The sequence below is a fragment of the Pomacea canaliculata genome, linkage group LG12, assembly GCF_003073045.1.
Source record: "Pomacea canaliculata isolate SZHN2017 linkage group LG12, ASM307304v1, whole genome shotgun sequence".
Taxonomy (NCBI): domain Eukaryota; kingdom Metazoa; phylum Mollusca; class Gastropoda; order Architaenioglossa; family Ampullariidae; genus Pomacea; species Pomacea canaliculata.
The window spans coordinates 9609554-9631305 of NC_037601.1; the positions used below are offsets into that span (position 1 = coordinate 9609554).

The 21752-nt window shown below is 44.6% G+C and overlaps 1 protein-coding gene across 13 annotated transcripts in view; it reads left to right on the forward strand.

Annotated features, from left to right (window-relative positions):
• LOC112553480 (solute carrier family 12 member 4-like) overlaps positions 1-21752 on the forward strand; it is a 75497-nt gene that overhangs the window by 16401 nt on the left and 37344 nt on the right. The window contains exons 1-2 of one of the 13 annotated variants that reach the window (XM_025220711.1): positions 9233-9389; positions 17434-18195. The exons of 7 other annotated variants lie outside the window; for them this stretch is intronic. In XM_025220711.1, coding sequence (XP_025076496.1) covers positions 17907-18195 — 289 coding nt within the window. In that variant the 5' untranslated portion in view covers positions 9233-9389; positions 17434-17906. Of the gene's footprint in view, positions 1-9232; positions 9390-14776; positions 15598-17433; positions 18196-20416; positions 20487-21752 lie in introns of those variants that run through there. 5 more of the 13 variants (XM_025220709.1, XM_025220713.1, XM_025220712.1 and 2 more) reach the window with 5 other exon arrangements.

Genomic DNA, 21752 nt, shown 5'->3' on the forward strand with positions numbered 1-21752 from the left:
AATCGCGGTTTCTGACCCTCTCTGAGGCGTAAATGCCAGGGGTCCGAGGAGGAGTATATTTTTAGAGACGAGCGATAAGTTCCCTTGTAAACCTGGAATGTCCGCTAGGTGACGCGTGTAACGGTGAGGTCAAAGGCACGCAGCACGATGGGAACGTAGAGACCGAAAACTTTTTTCATATCACCACGTTGTCGCCGACGTTCATGGCTGTGTTTGAGTACAAGCTGAAGGTGATGCTACATTCCCTTCTGTGTTCCTTGACCAGAGTATGTGACGAAGCAGACACAACCCTGTCACTCATGAACCGTCAAAATGCGACACTTTGATTGGTCCTAATTGATGTTAAACTCAACGTGTGTTCATGTCATCTACAGGCAAAAGTAAGTGAAATTCGACTATGTGCTTTGCTCAGAACGTTTTTTAAAAAAATCAGTTGAAATAAGCCGAGGTTAATATGAGAACTATTTTGCGAACAATCTAGTGTGAAATGCGAAAAGAATGACAAGTCATCAATAGTTCAACTTCCTAGACCGTTACGTGTTTGGGTATTGTGAAATGCCACGGCTTTTAAATGCTTTGTGTGGGAGGTAAAACAAATCAAATCACTACATCGGATAAAAATTTGATCATAAAAACTACCGTCATGCTCAATTTTTGTTTTCCTGATTCAGTCGTTCATTGATTAGTTCTTTCTTTCTGTTGGAAACCACTAGCTTTGTGGATGTTAGGCATTATAAAAAAATAAATTGCAGGATAATGGCTGAAGACTGGTGGTCTGTAGAGAAACTTGCAATAGCACTTACATCGACATAAACATTGTGACGGGACGATGGATCGGATGTACACAGCATGAACCCAGCCACTGAAACAGGAACACTGGCGTCGATACAAGAGACGTGGGCTGATGCTTTTCGCTGTAAACAGTTGGTTTTTACCTTCTGTTACCTGCTTTCCCTCTTTATGGATTCAGTTTCAATCGGTGGAGCTTCTATATAATGTGCTTTGCAGATGACATGGACCTGGACATGGACAGCGACAGTAAATATCGAGACCTCATAGTAGGACTGACGGACAGCGCCAGTGCATGCGACATAGACACCAACATTGACCACAGCAAGCTCAGGAGCTCGGCAAGGCAGCTGGAGGGGTGAACAGATTTAAGCACTTGAGCTCGCCACCATTTCCAAAGATGTCAACTGCACAGAAGGCATTCGCTTCAGGATCTACAACCAATTTAGCAAACTTATTGCCTGGAAGGTTCCACATCGTTTCTCTATTGAATGCTTTTTTTGTAGTCTATAAAGTAGCATGGAGTTTTGTTGACTCTTCCACAATCGTAGCTGAGTGGCAGTGTGGAAGGTGCATGATCTTTCTTTCGAAAACCACCTTTCTGGTTCCGAAACTGAGGGTCGAGTTTGTCTTGCGTTTAGTGTAGGTTGACCCTACTGATTATTTTTTCCGGGAAGAAGAAGGAAAGTTGGCAGAGTTGCTGAGTTCTTCTTTAAGGGAATCTTAATGAGGTATTCTTTTTCGAATGGAATGGTTTGTTCTTATTCCAAATATTCACAAAGTGGTGATATCGAATGTCTGCTGGGTTAGGGTTACTGTCAGGTCCAGGTGCTTGAGCTGTCTGATTCCCTTGATTTCTTCTTTGGTTTACTGATTACACTTGATGGGTAGATACACCGCAGAAACTTCAGGAGCATTTGGTATTGCTCGTTTGTTCAAGAATTCTACAGACTACTCTAGCCACATGCTATCCTTCATCATCTGGGATTGGTTTACTTCGTTTGACTTTTATTTATTTCTTTTTATCTGTTTCTGACTGTGTCGTATACTTACCTCATCTTATCAGCTCTTCTTGCTTGTTCTGTTTGCTATGCAAAGCTATTTATCTTGTTGACTTTATATGTTCGGATGCTTTTTTTTTCTCTTATTTGTTTGCTTTAGCATATTCTTGAGATTTTCGTTAAAAGTCTGCTACAATGTGAGATGTCTTTTCTGTTTCATATGTATATTAGTCATTGCCGATCGTCTGGTCAATGAGGATGACGAGGCTAAACACTCCAGGATTAACCCATTGAGCTTTGAGCGTAGCAGAAAAAAAGAAGAGAGAGAATCACCCAATCTCTCTGCTTAATGCAAATGAAATTATTCCTAGTGTTCATTTCGCACTGCAGTGATTGATGACTCCATTTTACATAGGGGCTGCTCAGTGCGAAAGGTCCCTCGAGAATCGTAAATGATAGTTTAGATGTTTGGCTAGATAACACCGTTACGCCTAAAGCTATTTTAAGCAAGGTTTAAAATGATGCCAGGCTACGAAATACCCTGTGAACCTTTACGGGTAACCGCCTAAAGTGCCTGCAGTGTTTATCTGGCACTGGGCTGGTAAAGACGTTTGAACTCTCAAAGTGGTGAGGAGGTTCCATTTCCCAGGTACCTCACACCAGGCAAGTGCAGTGGGCTGATTGCAGTGATAGCGCCACCTCACGGCATGCAGCAGCGTCGATGGAGGTGATCGTCTGGCTGACGATCCGATCAGGATATTTATCTAGACAGTAGTGAATGGTCTGTAAAAAAAAAGTCCGGGATCACAGTCGTTGGAGGAGCATCGAAGGGAGAGTGAGTATGGGAGAGAGAGAAAGAGTTTGTGTGTGCGCGCGCGCCAGCGCTATGCAGGTCTTGCATAGGACGACCAGTCAGTTCTTCATCTGGCTACCGCGGCGTTGACTACCCTCCAAGATACCTGGAAGGACAGTCATCGACAAGGCTTCGTGCACATGACAAAAGCGGACCAGCTTACGCAGCTTTACTGTTGCAAGTTGTTGTTGTTCCTGGTGTTCTACGAGAGTGACAACCTTGTTTTGTACAACTCACTGGTTATGAGATCCAGAGCATCCTCCTCAGGCACTTGCTGTAGAATGCCGAGAATTTCCTCCGTATTGGCAAGCAGACTCCGAGTCACATTCGAATAGCAGGATTAGTGCTGGGAGGGACTTGTACAGCTTAGTAATATTGATGTTATGGCGGCGCGAGACTTTGTTCAGCCCAGCCATTGCCTGTTGCTGTAGCGATCTTGATGTTGATATCTGTTGTCGAACTGCCGTCTTTAGAGAGTACAAAGACTGTTTACTCGTTGTGCCGGACTCTGTTTATGTATATCTCTCTCTTCTTTGCCGTTAACCATGACTTTTTTCTTTGCAAAGCGTAGGTTGAAAATTAGTCCTTCACCGATGGAAATGGAAGTGTGGTGGTCGTGGAGGGCTTCACACATATGTTCTCCAAGATGTTGAACAGCACACGTGGTGGGAGCACCCTTGTGTGAAGTAAGCTCCTAGTTGGTTATCAAGCAGCACTGCGCGCGTGAAGGTGTTATACAGCGGTATCTTCTTCGCTTTTGGATTTTCATCTCATGTCAAAACCCCTCGTGCCAGACTCTTTCAAAAACCTTTGTAAAGTTTATACTATTGTGATAGAGGTCCCGTTGATGCTGAAGACTTTTCACTATCAGGATGCGACAGTTAAAGAGCTGCTTAGCTGTGCACTTGCCTGGTCTAAGGTCAGCCTGTTATTCCAGCAGTTCCTCAGGTGGTGCTGATGCGGTTCTGTATTACTGTCGGCATATTCACCTTGTTGACGATGGATTAAAGGGTCTAGGGAGAATATTGAAGTCGATTTGATTAAAGATCAATCCATCTAATGATTCCTAGTGGCCGTCTTCGATTTCTTGTGGGGATGTAAAGTGTTAGCTAAGGTGAGTCGATGGCTTTGTACAAACTGTAAGAGTCTGAGGTCAACGCCCAATTTACCACCGTTCCTGCCCTTTGCTAGTAGGCACCTTGGCTCTTCATTGGTTACAGAGCACACCGAGGATAACCCTTGTAATCAAAGCTGTTATCAACTGTACACCGATAGCAAGCAAGCTGACCTCCGTAAGTGTCTTTGTCATGCTTTACAATGTCACCGATGTCTAGTGATATGCTCCGTCTTCTACGCATGGAAACAACGAAGTAGAAGAGTTTTAGCACCCACTAGACAAGGTTATAAAGGCAGGACGGGTAACGGACATATGTCATCACTGTGGGATTATAAACAGCTCGTACACCTCTTCATAGGTTTGCTGTTAGTTTTCGTAATCTTTCATGTTAGAATCTGCGAACGTTTTGCGGTTGTCCCGTGACTAAGCATTTAAAAAAAAAAAAAATCAAATACCTATGCTATCTTTACCTGTTGATGACATTGTGTGTTGAAGCATGTGAGGTTTATCGAGAAGCGACACTCGTCAGATGTTCGTGACCCTCTAGTACCAAACTTCATCGCCATAATTATAACTGCAGCGGCAGACTATTTGTCTCTAGCATGAATATCTCTGTACTGAGCTGCGTGTGACATCGGTTTAACTATTTCCTGCTGAGCAGATTTATTTGTTCAGGTTCGAGTTCAGAGTGTGTGGGATCGGCATTGCTGCAAACTCGCCGCCGTTTTCCGACACCCTTATGATCAACTAATCTTGTATTTAAACTACATAATGGTCAACTCTACGAATTTCTCTTTAAACCTCGTCTTTCAGTATTGTCATCTAGTTTTTATTTATATGAAACATAATGCATTATATATATAAATTGGTTTCTTTTATTTGGTCACCATGCTCTTTTACTTTGAATGTTATAATATGCATTATTTTATTTTTAATGTGATTATGATAAGATATGGACGATTATATTTTTTTGCAGAATCTTCCCAAAACACTGTTATGAAACAAATCCGTAATTGAAGGTTTAGTGGGTTGAATAGCATCATTCAAGTAAACCGTTGGATTGATAAAACCGGTTCAAAGATCTAATGTCAAAGGATTACAGGTTTTGCAAGTTTGATTATTGTAATGAATACTTTGGTATTTCCGATGGGCAAAATACCACAGTGGGTTTTTACACGACTATCACCTTTGTTTATCGTAAGTAGATAACACACTTGACCTACTGTTTGATGTTAAATTTTGACATAGACTTTATATATAGTATGAAGAGCCGTGTGACATTTTTGCCGAGGTGTGGCAAGTGCTTTAACTTTGTCAGGTCCTGTGCTTCAGCTTTACGAAGTTTGTCAACATTGTGTACACAAATAGGCAGACACTGTGGATGTAGTTGTACATTAATTTGTTATCAAGATCATCATTCTTTCTCGCGCTGATGTAGAGCTTTGCCCGTGTCTCTTTGCTCGGTCAAAGAGCTGCTTGAGAAGAATTGGAATAGTCGGAGACGAGCGGACAGGGGTAGAGAAGTGGTGCCTTGGAAGCAACTAAAATGTTTAGTGCACTCGTGGCACCTTATTCTCTAGAGTACAGTTAATTCAGCGGGAGACGGGTAATTCTGGAATTTTTCGTAGCCTTGACATTGTCATGAATAACATTGTCGTATGAGCATACGCTCGTTGTTCAAAAAAAATAAATAAATAAAGATTAAAAACAAGAGTGGCGCAGCTAAACAGCATTTACATCGGCGCCGGCATTTTTCACTATTGACGCCTTCTGGTTAAACAATACAAATCCCTCGTTATATGGATATGAGAGAAATGTCGCTTGTTCCTACCGGCTTTGGCAAGCTAGCTGTCTGCGTTTTTGTTTGTTTTGCATTGATTTGTTGTTATTTGCTGTTCCTTGTTTAGCCTGCGCTTTTTTTCTTAGGATCGACGTAATTGTGCTGAATATTATTTCGTGTCTGGATTGTGTCCCAAATCTTTCACGTAGACTAACGGTCTTCTCTCTGACCGTGCCATCTTTCTCTCAAGCAGTCGTGCTTCTTGGTTTCTGTTCAAATCATCAGCAAGAAGAAGTACAGCTGCTTAATTACATGTCAGTTGTGCTTGGTGGTGTTGGTGGTGGTGGTGGTGATGGTGATGGTGAAGAAGGCTTTCTGGTCTTCTATACTGGCCAAAGCGTAGATTCACGAGGGAAATACCATTGGGTAAAGAAAACCATTCCGCAACCTGGATGAAGCTCCCCTACATAGTGTAAAACTAGTTATTCAATAAGTATCAACTACATATACGTGTGAAGATGCTCAACCATCTTCCCTCTATAGTAACAGTTAACAGAGGCTCCTGGAGCTCAGTCCTGATAAACAATTAGATGGAAGATATCTTTCAAACAACAGCTGGCGTTAGCCAGGCTGTCGTCTGTCACCTGTGATGTTGAGTTCTCTTCACCTCCATCAGTGTCCATCGGTGGGATGCTCCTATTTATGTAAGGTGCACTTTAAAGACGATATTGACCTGAGGGCAGGCAGCATCAGCTAGTTGCAAAAAGCCACCAACTGACAGGGAGGTCAGCACGGGCAAGAGCTAGGTCTCGGTTAATACCATCGGGCACAGCACAGCAAAGACAGAGTACAGCTGGAGGAGGTAAGCAGCTTTAAGCACTTTTAAAGCTACTCTTTCCGTAGATGGCAGCTGTGCGGCTGACATTCCCCTAAGGATTACGGTGACGACAGCTGCATAGGCCAAGTGGATGGATTACGGCATAGTAATTGTAAAAGTGTGAAGTTCACCAGTTATTACCAGTGATATATATGACTCTGTCATCTGTACATTAAAAAGACCTGTTGAATTTCTCTGTTTAGTAGTGCTCCTGGACAGAATTTGCGGGTGTAGTGTGGGCTGCTTAATCTGTCTGCCAGTGTGGGGCGAGGGAAACTAAGGTTCTACCAGGGCAATACAGCCAGTGTCTTCTCTGCTAACCGAAAATGGGGGAGATGCTACTGGAAGACAAATAACGATGACTTCGCTTGGCAAGGACGGGTATTGGAGGTGGACTTGCCGTTGCAGTGTTTTGAAGATATGAGATGAATCATCTTCGCTTCTTTCAAGCAGAAAGATGTTCAGCTAAACATCCAGCAGCCCAGCTCCGTCCCATTCCCCCCTCTCTCTCTTTTTTTAACGCCCAAACAGCCAGTGGTTCCCTTACCCCAAATATAGAGACTCTCGCTGGCTGCCTTCCAGTTTTGCCGATCAAGGTTCGGGATCTCCGTTTTGTCCGGTTAGGATGGAAATAACGTATCGATTATCCTCCCCGAGGCGACTGCGAGAGCTCCGTCCTGTAGACTCGTTTCCGCTATAGACGTTTGCATTTGATGGGTTAGTATATTTTTGAAAAAAAAAAGCTTTATTGTCGCTACTTTCCACCCGTCCTCACAGTCTCACTTATCCCTCACCTCATCTTTTCTTCGCAGCCTCATTTCTTCATCCAATTTTATCTCTTTCTCCCAGCCTCCTCGTGGCCTAATCAAAAGTGGGAAGTACAAGTCAAAAGTAGTGAGCGGGTCTTTCTCGTGGGCTGAGAAGGGTGGAGAGTGGAGCGGTTGCGGTATTGCGATGCAGAATGCAGATGTGAAGAGCATGGTGGTGTGAGCATTTCAATTTACGTCATTACAGCTGAAGGGGGAACCGTCAAAAACAGGCGTCCGTTAATGGCGGTTTGATGCGGTGCAGTTGGACAAAATGGCAGCGGAGATCGCGGGTTTTAAGACCGCCCGCTCGGTGTCCTCAGTGCGTGGTTGACCTTTGGCAGACTTCCAGGCTCCCGGCGCTTGTCGTCCACCTGGATGCACCGCAGCAGCGACTGTCGTTGTGGAACAAGTTCACAACCTTCAGAAGCTATAACAAAATAAAATCAACTTCGTTATCTTTTATCGAGATGGTAGACGTCCACCTGTGATTGACTGTACAAGCGATGAGAGAGGGTGGAAGCGAAACTGTATTTTTTTTAAATTGTTAATCGAAATAAATGTAAGGCATGACTAAGAATTGGTGCGATAAAAATCGGTACATCTTAAGGGTCTAGAGAAAATCGCTCAAAAGCTTTGTCTTTTTTTCCCCTGGAGGAAACATTTCAAGACACGTGGTTTCCCGCTAGATTGTCAGCTCCACGTACCCACACCACGAGCGAGGTGAGACGACAAGCAGCGCTAACTGCCTGCAGGTCACGTCGTTGTGTACCGGCTAATGGGGTCGTTACTGCAGCCCTGAGTCCTTAACACATATTGGGGCGATATCCTCCCCTCATTAAAAGATTCTGTAAACACCATCTTGACTATTCTTACGGACGGGGAAGCGGTGCAGCATGGTGGAGCGGATAGGGCAGCATTCTTCATTCTATCTCAAGTCTTTCTGTCTTATAAAACATGTTTTAGTCAGTCGCACTTCTTCCTGTCTTCCAGAGCAAAACATGTTGCAGTCCTTCAGAAGTCATTCAGTCTTAGAGCATTCAAAACGTGCTGCAGTCCATGGCATACCAATCTGTCTTACAGCATACATCGTCTTCAGCATGTTCAAGAACCTCAGGTGTATGGAGTTTCTCACAGTTCGATAAAGTACAAAGACTCGCCGACCAATGCTGCCTTAGTCCTCGTGTGCAAAATGGTGCCTTCCTGGTGAATGCTCTGTGTGTGAATGGGATTTGTTTCTGTTTAGCGCATTGAAGAAAGCGTTTCAACAACTGCGATCTCGACTAAGTAGTACAAAGAAACAGAAAAGTCGCACAATAGGTAGGGGAATACAAAGAAGAAGGAAAACAGCTCCGATCATGCATAGCCATGCCCTCCAGATCGTTTTATTTTTGCGTGTACATACACTCGTGGGGAAAGGGAGTGTTTCCCGTGTGCGTCAGGTTCATAAACTGATTATATTCTTACCTCGAATATAGGTGCTTGTGTGATTGTAGCAGTCAGTGTTATGGTCTGCTTGTTGAAGCAGCCTTAACCAAACATTTGAATATCGTGCCGCCTTACCTCACTCGGCAAAAATATCGAGCGGGGAATGAACGAGCATTATCTCTGACAGCGATCGCAACTTACAGCAGTTCACCCTCTCTGGATTTTTTCATGCTCACTGTATATATCTCATATATGTGTGTAGTATATATATTCTCTGCTTCTAGAGCGGAGTCCCGCGCGGTAGTTGCAGGCCAGGCCGAGCATCGCACGTGGTACAGCGCCTGCCCGCTCGCGCGGCCCCGTGGAGATGCGCCTCCCCTCTCTGATCGATTAGCCGCGCCAGGCCGCTGTCTCCGCACCGCCGAGGTGCGTTTGCATTGTAAGGCAAAGCAAACTGCTTGCAAGAAATTTCCACCGCCCATCCCCACACCCTCTACTCCTCCACCTTCTCTGACACTCCGCCTCCAAGCAACTCGCAACTCTTGCTCCAAACGTCAGAACACAAGTGGTGCTGCTCCGCTACCCCTCCCACCCCCAACCGTAGACTTGCTGTGTTGTTGGGGTTTAAACCTCGTCCGTACGAGAAGTGCTAGGCACGTACTGTGCTAGAGATGGTCAGCTGGCTAGACTAGCTTGTGTCTCAGGATATAGCACTCGCTGTGTCGTCGTGGAATTAAGGTAGGATTATCTCCGCTTGCTTCTGGGTACTCTAAGGGCTGCGAAATGGATTGTGACATAGCGTGGGGAAAAACATCTATAAAATACCTATTAACTATTTTTTCCTTTTTGCTGCAATTGTCTACCATCATCGTCGCACGCCTGCGAGGACAGGTGGTAAACTTTGGCCTGCCGCTTGGCGAGGACGGTTGCACACGGGGTATTTCGACCTGTCTTCTGGTGAGGACTGGCATGACCCTGGCCACTGTGCTGGCGCCTGTGCTGTTGCCAAGCGGGCGCTCGATACTTGTCATCTTACATTTTTCTGGATGCAGCCATCGTTTTCAAACCCGTGAAGCGTTTCGCTTGGGCAGTTAGCTTATTCTCGACATCGACGGCTCCAATCTATTTTTCATGCCTGCCTGGCGCGCTCTGTTCATGAACAGCCGCCGGTGTTGCTGTTGATGGTAGCGTTGATGATGGTGGCGGCGGCTGTTGGGACGAAGGGGTTGAAAGGAAGACGCTAGAGACAGCAATCAAAGCAGCCAGCAAGGTGCCAAGATTGTAGATGCAGTGCAGCAACTTGCCGCAGACGGCTCTCACGCAGGTGTCAGAGAGTTCCCTACCGTGTGGCGTTTGGGGTGAGCAGGTCATCCGTCGCCAGGGGTTCCGTCCCCTACTACTGGTGCCCCAGGCCTGGTTAGTCTGGCGCTTCCGTCCCTTTTTACACGGAGGAGGTAGTGGGGCTTAATATTTAGGGTAAATAGCAGGCATCCTGAGAAATGGAAGCAGGTTTTCTTGTAACCATGTTGTTGCTACTGTCTAACAGGACCATCTTATCGTCAGGAGCAGGTCAGAGGTTTGTCGCAAGAACTCATCACCTGGGATCAGCTTTCCGCAGATGGCATTTCTGAACACCCAGTGCGCAGTGGTGCAGGGCTGAAGTATACTCGGGTATTCCCCGACGTATTCATGCATAGAACCTCTAATGTCGTAAAACTGTTTCGCTATTTTTCACATCCATTTGGGGTAAATGTTTCGTAATATCGCTATGTCATCCCATGGACCTTATTCACTTCCGGTTTTCCAAAACGAGGCCTTAGGGGCCTCATGGGCACGACGAGGAATGTCTGAGAGCTCCTTTAAAAAAAAGTCAAATTGCACAGGCACTGCTATGTACCGTTCTGTTCGAATGATGATAGATATGACAGCCAGACTCACGTTTCTTTCGTTTGAAAGCGATAAAAAATACTTTGAAAGCTCTGAACTTTACAAATTTGGTGAGAAAAATACATATGCTTTCAACTTATGTCTTGAGTGTATGACAGGCCTGTTTTGTTTTGGAAAATTGTTTCAGTTTAAGTCGGTTTAAAATAACTAAAATCGCAATATTTACAAGAATACTTGACCAATTCTACAAAAATAGATGTTCAGATAAGGTGAAAATTATTTAATAAATGCTATGCTATGCATATAATGTAGTAATGTAAACCAATGTGTGTCAGCCTTTGATAACATTTGCTGAAACAAGATGCTAGCTTGCAGAGAGTGAACAGCTAATCTAAATGTTGAAATTGTCAGGTTTCATGTTTCTTTCTGAGAAATGCCTTAAGACATACTGTGTTATTTATGAATAATATTTATTTATATTTCAGATAATAAAGTAGACTTCCGGTTCAGAAAGTTTTAACTTCGTGACTTAATAAGTTCCACTACATACAAAACATGTGTGGTACTGTCACATTTTCTTGTTCTTTATACAGATGATCACTGGGGATAAAGTCAAGGGAAATCAGCAATTTTATGATTTTTTAAAAAAATTATCTAACTACAGTGTATCTATAATTTAGTTTTTCATGTCGACCTCTAGTATCAAACCTTGTTTTGGTTGCTGGTGGAATCATTCACCCACTTTTTTTAAGGAATGCTGACATCAACACACTCTAAACTCCCACTTATTTTCACATTTATTTAGTTGTTGGAGTTATAAACTTTTATCAGATAAATTCGCTTCTTCAAAAATAATTTCATAGGTCTTTGTTAGAGTTCAACCATTAAGTAAGTGTTTTATAGAATTTCTGAAAATGGTTGTAATTTACTACATGCTAGTAAACCAGGAATCTTTTATATTAATGTGTTCTATGATAAATGTCTGCAGGCAACGAAATCACAACTGAAAAGCCACATATAATTGAAATTTCTCAATTTAAGGTACAAGGAAAAACTATATTTAAGATAATTCAAAATTTAAATAATTTTAAAAATATGAATGTACACACCATTGCAATACATGCACAAGGGGCAAAGCAGATTACAGGCTGGTGACATAGATGCAAGAAATATGTACACACTGTTCAGAATATTCACATGAGATACAGAAAAAATAACAGATTGGTGGCAGAAATGCTTGAGATATGAATGTACACCCTTTGAAACTGTTATAAAAAGCACGGATAGTATAAGCGCATGACAAAAATAGTTTCATTCGCATCATACTACGTACAAAACGGTAGCACGCAAACATATTTCAAGTGAAACAAAGATTCAATATCAATCTAGTAAATTCTTTTTGAAGTCTTCGTTCTTTGTTAATTCTAAATGTGAGAACGTGAATTTGAAATCCAGTATTACGGTCCCTCCGTAAAGAGATCAGTGCTCGTATGTCTTGGCGGCCGTTATACCGTCCCGCGAGGCCTCGTTTCTGGTTTTAAGATGACGCTTGCGTGAATAAGGTCCATTATGTCATTAAAAGGCATTAGTTTTAAAAGTTGAGAATTCTGCTGTCATGAATGGCTGATAGTTGAGTCACTGTAGCGAGCGCGTGCTCCAGGCTGATCTCACGCAGTGATTCCCACGTGCCGACTTCTTGATAAGGAGCTTCGGCAGGTGAGGCCCTCTCCTCTTACACCTGCCGGCCGGAAGGAAGCGGCATGCTCACAGTGGAAGGTGAGAAGTGTTTCACGTGCTGTGAACCTGCTGCTTAATGAGCAAAGGGTGCGATATATTTCGTGTCTTTTAATTGCTGCTCGATAATTGGAAGACGCCAGATATTTTGTGTTTCTGGTCCATCGAGACAGTCTGCTTCGTCCTGCCAGTATGCGGACTTCAGAGCTGTGTGCAATGTTGAGCGTTTTTGTTTTTGTTTTTGTATTTGTCAAGCCGCATCGTTTAATACAAATTATTCGATGTTAAAGAACTTGACACTAGTTGCCAAAGTTCGCTATATACTGAGAATTAGCTGCAACCTCATACCTACCTCAGGTAAACTGCGGGTGTTAACTCGCACGACACGTGGCTGTCTCCTGTGACTGGATTTGTTAATGGTCAACATGGTCGCTCTGCACGTGACCACAGGCAAACACTTCAAGTTATAGGCGTATCTGATAATCTGGCTCCTCGTCATTGCAGACACCATGTGACCTTTCTCCTCTCATCTAATATTATCGCTAAGCGACCAATCGCCTCATTCATAACATCACTACGTCGTGAGCCATGTACCTAGTGTCTAGTGAAGGTATGTGGACAATAAGCCACATGAACCTTTTAGGGTTTAGGGTGTCGGTAGGTTTTGTGACTAAACACACAACACATAAATGGTGTACATGAAACGTGCACCATGTCGACAGCAAATACCCCATCTTGTGCAGGAAAGCAGCCTAGTGCTAAACTTAAAAAAAAAAAAAAACACCTGTTGGTGTCTTATAAAACAGCCATGCTAGACTCACGGTGGTGTTCTTTGAAAACAACATAGGTCAAACTACTCGTGCCGCCTTCTGGCAACCAGCGCGATACGTAGCTTGCACAAGTATATATATAGATTCCAGTCCGCGGCAGCACCCAAGATGGTTGAGAAGGAAGAGTGTCAGCGCCATTACTACAGGAGACGAGGCAGGAGTTAGGCATTGCTGTTGGGAGTCAGGGGTCGAAATGATGGTCACCACGGACACCAACTGGCGTGGGAGATGGTGGGGAGCGGGGCAATTAGTAAACTTTTTGCCTTCATACTGAAATTGTATATTTTATATTTAAAATATATCCAACTATACTATGTATTAAAATATATATCTGACTGTAAATTGAGGGATTAAAAAATACTAGTCGATATTTCAACACTGCATGTTTTATCAGTTAGCTGGCAGATAGGAAGAATACCCTCGCCTTGTAAAACTTCTGCTGTGCAGGTTAAGCTGTTAAAATTTAAATGTGCGAAGATTTGAAGATTCCCCTCTTACAGACAGCTGTATGTAAACGAAGTGCGTTATGCAAACTCTATTCAAAGAATAGTGAGATGGGGCAAAGGTTAATGGACCTCAACAACAGGCTGTCTCTCGTGTAGGACTTGTATCTTACAGACTCCTTTGTCCCACGTAAATGTTTCCGTCCTTATCTTGAGTGGAGGGAGGGGGGAAGTGGGGGCGATGGTGAGGGTGACGATGCAGTAGATATTACTAGACGGGTGAAGTAGCGGGCAAGGAAGGCAGTCGTAAGAGGGTTGAAGGTGCGGGCAGCCTTTCATGGCATGTATCCTTTCTTCCAGCCCCAGAAGGCTCTCGTTCATCGCTCGCACTGGCTGATTCGTGCGCAAATATAGCCTCTTGAAGTGCATTTGCAGAATAATGAAGTGATCTCCAGTGATGAAGAGCTGACGCACCATCCACCCTACTTCTATCTTTTTCTCATTTAGCTATTCACACATCTCACTCCCCTCTGGGCGGTAGAAAATGTTGCTTGTGCCGACACAACAGTAAACGGTTGGATCGATTCCTAACCGTCCTACCACACCCACCCACCAACCCATCTCCCCTGCCACCCCCCAAAAAAAAACCATTTCAGGGGTGTGTGTGCAGGAATCCATCTCGCTGAAGCTGCTCGGTGTAACTTCTGCCAACCTTTCTTAAAAGACACATGAAGAGAATGTCACGTGGTAGTTTCATGCTGCTCCTATGCTGTCGTGTCTTTTCTGCTACTACTACTTTTTTTTAATCTCCTCTCCCATCCCTCCTGATCTATAGATAGCTCCTCTAAAATTATAAGAAGATGAGGAGGTGTAGGAGAAGGCAAAAAGACGAATTTAGCCAATTGAAAGAAATTTAAAGCTACGACCATGAAAACATTAAGTAAGCTGCATTTCAATGGTCAGGGGGTGTGGGGGAGAGTTGCCTTATTGCCAGTCAGCTAACATTTTCGTCTGCAAGGTAAAGACTAAGTGCTGACCGGTAGGTCGGTGGAGCGATTGTCGGCTGTTAGCAGAGAAGCAAGGAAAGTGGTTTGACGGACCTTAAGCATGAGTGTGCTTGTCCGCATCACGCGCCAGGCGAGGAAACATTAATCCACTGGCCTTTCTAGTCCTCATCGATCTCACGCTTGGCGAATGCCCGGATGTACCAGATTATTAGAAAGTATTCATCTCTTTTGACTTTCTGTAACCTCAGTGCTTGTTTGTCTCCGGGCACCACAAAGAGCGCTCGTGAGAGGTGCTCAGGCCGTTCTGCTTGAGCAATCGTTACTCGCTGACGAAAGGACCATCCTAACTAATTTATTGGTCGGAGGTATCTTGAGCCGACTCTGTGGACTGGTGAGGACTTATCGTCTGAAGGTTAATCATGATTTTGTTATCGTTGGTTTTCTTGCTGCCTGCAACACTGACTAAAGAGGCTAACGGGTCTGAGGACTAAGAGGACGGTGTCGCAGTAACTGCAAGCCACACTCACCAACGTCGGTTGTCTGAGTTGCTGCATCATCTGCTTTCTTCTCTTTGAGATGGGTGGCAACAGATTATTATTATTTTTTTTAATCATGAATGTGTGCCTGATTGTTTCCGGACTTTTATATTTTCGTTATTCAAAAGTACGTTTATATGTTGATGCGTCTGCTTAGGTGGAGCTTTGATGGTCGGCGGGTTGTTAGGACAGTGGCAAGAGATGGCGACCAGAGTAACTGTAACAATGTCGCTGGGAGCAGGTGTGACGCACCAGTCAGGCCAACACACGGAACGAAACAAAAGCGAGCACGGGAAGGGGAAGTGAAAAGCCGAGTAAGCTGCTCCGCGCCCCTAACCGCCACGGAAGCGCCGGCAAGATTACAACTGCGACCCGCTGATAGGACCCAGCGGCTTTAGGGACTCACTGGACCACACTTGCTTGGTGTGTCTTTACAGATAGGGTGGACTGTGTGCATTCGCAGTGCACAACCACTGTGAATATACATAATCTGCAGCTGCCCGTCTCAGGTTTGTATCCTTAATGTGCTAGCAAATCATAATGGCAGTTTTTTTTTAAAGTTAGAGATAGGAAGATTTGTCAATGGTCGTTCTTATCGAAGATTATAGCAACAAGCGTAAGTGTCAGTTGAGGCTGAGGGCAGATAATTTTGTTTGGAGAACAACAACAACGAAATTTCCTCTGGTGGTGTGAAATTTTCAACACAGCTTGGATTCGATTGTCGCAGCCTTAGGGAGTTGCGGGCTTTTCTACATTTGCCATCTGCTGCTCGGAATCGAACTTCTTAGTCTATTGTTGATCTGTGTTCTGTTGACTTTGTGGGACAGGCGCCATAGGACGCATGCTTTTCGCTGTGGATGTGGGTGGAGGCCCTATCAGTGACGATTCTAGAATTACCTGCTACGCTACAATGAATACACGCTACCCGGATGTACCCCGCTTGCCGAAAATGAGAGGGTAGGGGATTTGCTCAAATATCAGCATTAATGTATATATAGGAGCGAAATAGAAAGACGTACCCGTGACAGGTTGTTTCAATGGTCAGAGGATTCTTATGACACCTGTTGCGGTCTCCGGGAGACGCCTAGTTGTTCGTCAACCGGTCTGGTGGTCCACGTGCTCGGTGTTTCCGGGTGTCTCTACTTAACCCCCCTGTAACCGTTGATGGGTTGTTGAGCGCTCGTAGGGTTTTTAAAAAAGTACACAGTGCACTTTAATCGTACCCGTGTTCTGTCCAGATAACCTGTACTTGTGCTCTCCTGTCTTGCCTGCACGTAGCTTGCTTGGGCATTACTTAGTGTGCTAGATCAGGGTTCTGCCCCGGGTGGATGCACCTGCCTGTGCAGAAACATTAGTCTTCATTTTTCGCGGTCAGTCTTTTCTGCCTAGGTTATTTCCCACCCCTCGTCTTTGCCAAGTTTCTTGGCCACGAAGCACTGTAGACATTTTACTGTGACTGTTTGTCCAGTGTGTGAGTAGAAGTGGGTTAACTGTTTGGACTCTTATCTGCGTCATCAAGTCCTAAATAGCATTCCTTTCTCGTCTTGTTTATCTGATCGATAAATTGTGTTTTTGTGGCCGACATGGTGCCGTGTTCTATGTGGCTTTCTTAACTACTTCAGCCAGGTTAGAAAGCGTGACCACCGGCGTGAAGCCACACCTGTGACCAGTCATCAAACCACCAGACAATGCTGCCACCACCTTGAAGGGAAAAGATCTTGTGTTTCTTATGCCACCAGTGCACTGTGTGGCGGTTGTGGACGCTGCAGTCCTCGTTTGTGACTCGTCAGCAGGAGGAATGCAGGGCTGGTAGTGGCGTAGTTATTGTGTCACTACCCCGGGTGGGGCGCGAGTCTCCTTCTTACAACTTAACCGCTTTCATCGTGTTTTTAATTTCGTTTCTCGGTTTGATTCTCTGGTCGTCAAAGAAAGTTTGTTCTTTGACATGAGATCGTTTGGACCATAGGATATTCTTTGAGCGAGTTCATAAAGCAATACATGGAGAACTTTTAGCCCGCACCTGATTAAGTTGTGGTGGCGCTTTGAAGAAGAGTCTGTAGGAGTGGTGTCGGGTGCTGATGGGACTGATACCGGCACACTTCTTTTTGAGAACGAGTGGAGAATATAGACCGTTTTATTATTATTTCCTATTTTTTATGCCTAGCTCCACACGCCTGTCATCAGAGGTATGCAACCGTTCTCTGGCCTCACAGGTCATTGACGTGTTGATAACAGACGTGAACTAAGCGTCGTCATTGTATTTTAGAAACAAATCTGTTGTAGCTGCCTAATCTTCTGGCAACAAAAAAACTGTTTCATAACCACCATTTCGTCTCCTTCAACAGCTTTGCCGTTCGTGTGTTGAACCTCCTTTGTCAGGAGGTTAAACATCGTTACCTGTCATCCATTGTCGTCAGGACTGGGTGCTGCTGAGATCATCGTCTTGAGAGACAGTCTCTCCGACAAACCTTTGAGACATACAGACTGTCCACGAGAGTTTGTCTTCAAAGGAAAGAATTCCGCCGTTCGAGACTCACAATATTGGATGCAATCTGTCAAAAAACCGTTGTGTTTAGAAATTCGTACTTTCAAAGGAATACAATGTCTGGAAGAGATTTTGCGTTATAAATACACTTTTAAAAGGGATACTGCCTGCTTGTGATACGATCAGTGAAAGGAATACTCTCCATATAGACGCCATTTGTCAGTGGAATACTGTCACATCTGTTTGAATGGTAACGACTAGACAGGTACAAAAACACAATCTGCCAACACAAGGGATCGTTACTTTTAAGCAGTTACAAGCGAGTTGCTGAGGATGGAGAGCACAGCGCAGGAAGCTGGGGAGGAGCTGGAGCCCCTGAACCCCAGCGGGGCTTCCTCGGCTCCCAGCAGCCTGCCGCTGACCACCGGCGCGTCACGTTTCGAAGTGGAGCGCGTGCCGGTGACGCCACAGAGGGACACGCCGGACGCAGCAGACGCGGACGGCTCTCCCACCAAAGGTCCGAGATTTTCTTTAGTGGACATCGACTCGCCGTCCTCCCCCAGCACTCCGCCGGACGGCCGCCACGTCACCATTCACGTGACAGACACGTCCAAGCCAAACGGTATGTGCTAGCAGTAGTTGCTGTTGTTGCGGCGTTCATGTCCCTAGGACTGCACCTGTAGGAGTGCGTGAACGCTCACCTGAGGGGCACACGTTGTTTTGTTGTTTATTTACTTTTTATTTCGTTGTTCTTTCTTACTGTTGACGATAGGGGCACATCCCTGTGAAATGCATGCTTCTTTGTTTTGCCAGCGCTCAGTTTTGCGTTTTTGTTTGTGTTTCGGCATGCTTACCTTGGATGACGGTTCACTAGCACATTTGTGGCACTGTTTTTGTGTTGGTTTAAGCTGACAAGTTCGTAAACAACTGGCAGTCATTGAAACTGTTAGCAATTGAAATTTGTTTCACAAGTTTCTGTCGCGCTGTTGTTGTACATTCTTTTGTAAGGTTAGGGTGTTAGCAAACAGCTGACAGTCATTTGTCAACAATGTAACATTTCAGACATTCTAACGGTCGATGATGTAGGACCGAGACCTTGACAAGAACATAAACAATTCAGGCCTTTAAAGAGCATTTTTAATATTTGTCTTTGAAGATGTTTGTTGTATTTACAGCGTTTAGAATATATTGTTTAGCCTGGGGCTTGCCTTTTAAAAGTTATACCCGAAGGTAAACGCTTACTAGTTGACACGTTCAGTCATCTGCAACAGACAGATCACCCAGTCAGCCAGCTATGGCTTTCTTCCACTTGGGCCTACCAGCCGCAAAGTTATGTGACATGAAGACAGGGTTCTTGACTATAGAGCCCTCCAAAAGCCAGAACTGAACCCCTCTCCCTGAGTCTTAGAGTGTGTGAGCTTGGTGGAGTTAATCGTCAAGATTGTGTGAACGAACTTGATTGGCAGAACATTACACCAGAGGTGCTTTTACTGGCATATACACATAGCAAGACTGGAAAATGTATTGTTACATTAAATATTAGGCTTGCAGTAAAACTTACACAAAACAATATCCTGAACATTAATGAACCATTCATACAAATATACTTACAATACTATTTGGTGACAGTTAAGTATTTTAAGTATTATACATTCTACCAGGTTTTAATAATAGAGACAATTTTATTTTTATCAGTGATATTTAGACAAAATTAGTTGGGCGTCAGATGTGTTGTTAGTCCTTAAATTTTCTTTAATGTTAGCCTTGAAGAACAACTAAAGATAAAATTGTTCTTACTGGTCAACATCAAAACAGAATGCAGAGACGGTTAAAAGCCATAATATTATTTACAAGCATGTATACAGAAGAAGCAGTGGGACTCGCTGACTATCTTTTTCTCATTTAAAAAGAAAAGCAGAGATGAAGTGTTAGTATTAACCCTGTGGCTGCCTGGGTAATTTTACAGAGTATGATTAACTTCTAAGGTGTATTGTAAGGTGTGTGGTGTGCATGAGGTGTCAGATGTGTTGTAAGTTAGGGGCGTGGAACCATCTGTAAGAATGATTCATGGATTGATATCTACCAGACAAATTTTCTTTTTGGTAAAGAAATTTATTTCCATTTGTGTGCATATACCGTCTTTCAGGCACTTAGCTGTTAAAGAGCACTGAGCTGTGTTGTGATCAGAGAGCTGAACAGCGAGCACGTGCCGACGGCGTTTTTATGGTCACCTGCAGCTGCTGTCCACGGAGCTGCACGATCTCCTCCACCTGCTTGTCATGGCAGCTGCGACACAGTGCATACAGTTGATGGCTTATCCTACACAATGCCGAGTACAGTCTTGTGTTTGTTAACTGGTTTGTTACTTCCTTCCTGCTTGCTGTCTGTCTGGTTTTGGGGAAATGGTCGCACGGTGATAAGCACAGAGACATCCTTGTGCTTAATATGGTTTGGTCGCTGTTCCGAAATGATATATACTATACACAAACAATGACAAGGACGAGCTGAAATACGCATGTACACCATTCGCACGGCTTTCTGAGCTACTTCAATTTGCAGAGACTGAAAGATGGTGGAATGAAATGGCTTGGAGAGACATGGCCTGTAAACTTGCTGTACTTGTCAACGTGTCTCTCCTCGCCCGTCGTGCCACCTGTGAAGAGATGCAGGCTTTCAGCATTTCCCCGCTAGGCGCGTATGGTGCTGCAGGCTAATGTGAACTGATTTGTTTATACTGCTTGACACTGCTGATACTTTAATTGTTAGTATAATTTGCTCGACGAAAGTCGCTGTGCACCGATGTATCCGAATATTTTAGTCGATTGAGCGCTTGTCTCTGTGTGTGTGTGTACGCGATTATGTGTTTCTTTAGAAGATCACTACTGTCGGACATCAATAACTTACTTGTTTTATGTAAGTAGTCTCTTTTCAAACTTTCGTTGTATACGCTGTGTGTATGCAGGAAACTATTCCTGCTACTACGGTGTTTTAATTACTAAGATGAAACTGTACAGAAACGTGGTTTGTAGATGTTGGTTTACCTACCTTCTGTTCGCCATTTAACACAAGAGCACTCAACATTCAGTTCCAGAGACGAGCACCTTCCGTATGTTCCGAGTTTGTATCGCGGATCTCGTGACGTTTACCGTTCGCAGGTGTCTGTAGGTCTGGAATGGCAGAATCAACTACTTAGCCCTCTTATTTGTCGGAAATACATAAAGTTTGGGCTCTGGGGTGGAGGAAGGGGTGACAGGAGGCCTTGCTTTGTTGAAGCGCGTACCAGAGCCAAGCATGTATTAAACAACCGACTTTCACAGACTGCCTTGAATGTGGTTCTGCCATAAAAGCTCACTCTAAGGCCATGTCTGGGATCTTGGACGTGTGGTGAATGCATGACAGAAGAGATTGCATGTCCGTGGAGAAAGTACTGGAAGCGTGAGGCCAGTGGTGTGGATGCCGAATCAGTTCAGGTCGGCCGCGCGCGCGTACACACACACATACACACATACACACAACCCTACCCCCTTTCTACAAGCTACGGTCCTGTCCTCCAGCTGTACAATTCTTGAATTCTTGTGCTTTTTTCCCCTTGCTTCCAATTGCTGATTGCTGTGCTTTTGGTTTCCGCTGGTGGTGTTTCCAGTTTGCCAATATGCGGAGAGTGTGTCGATGGAGGTAGCTGTGAATAGCTTCATCGGGGAAGTGTAAAAAATGAAACGGAGAGGGCGCTGGTTGGTGGCTGTTCTTTCCTAAAGTTTCCGCGTGCATGGGGCCTAATTCAATTTCCGTTGCGACTGGAGCCAGCGTGCTGCCGGTCCAAGTGCGCGGATACCTGGAGCACAATGCATGAGACTAGCTTTAGGTGACGAGAGGCCACCGGGAGCTCTTAGCGACTGAGGCTTCCACGAGCACCCTCTGCAACAGCATCAGCGGCGGTCGCAATGGCGGTACGAGCCGCGCAAGATTGGATTTGTGTTCCGATATCAGTGGAGCGCGAGAAAAGTCGGCAGCTGATTACCTCCCCCTTCCCGCAGACTGTCTGGGGACATGTCCAGTTGGCTACCCGACTCTGCTTCTCTCTAAAGCGGCTTTCCACGTTTTACTGGATCAGACCCGTGCATGCACCTGTGAGCAATTCCATTTCTATAGCAAGGCGAACGTGCAGCCACGTTGTCCTTT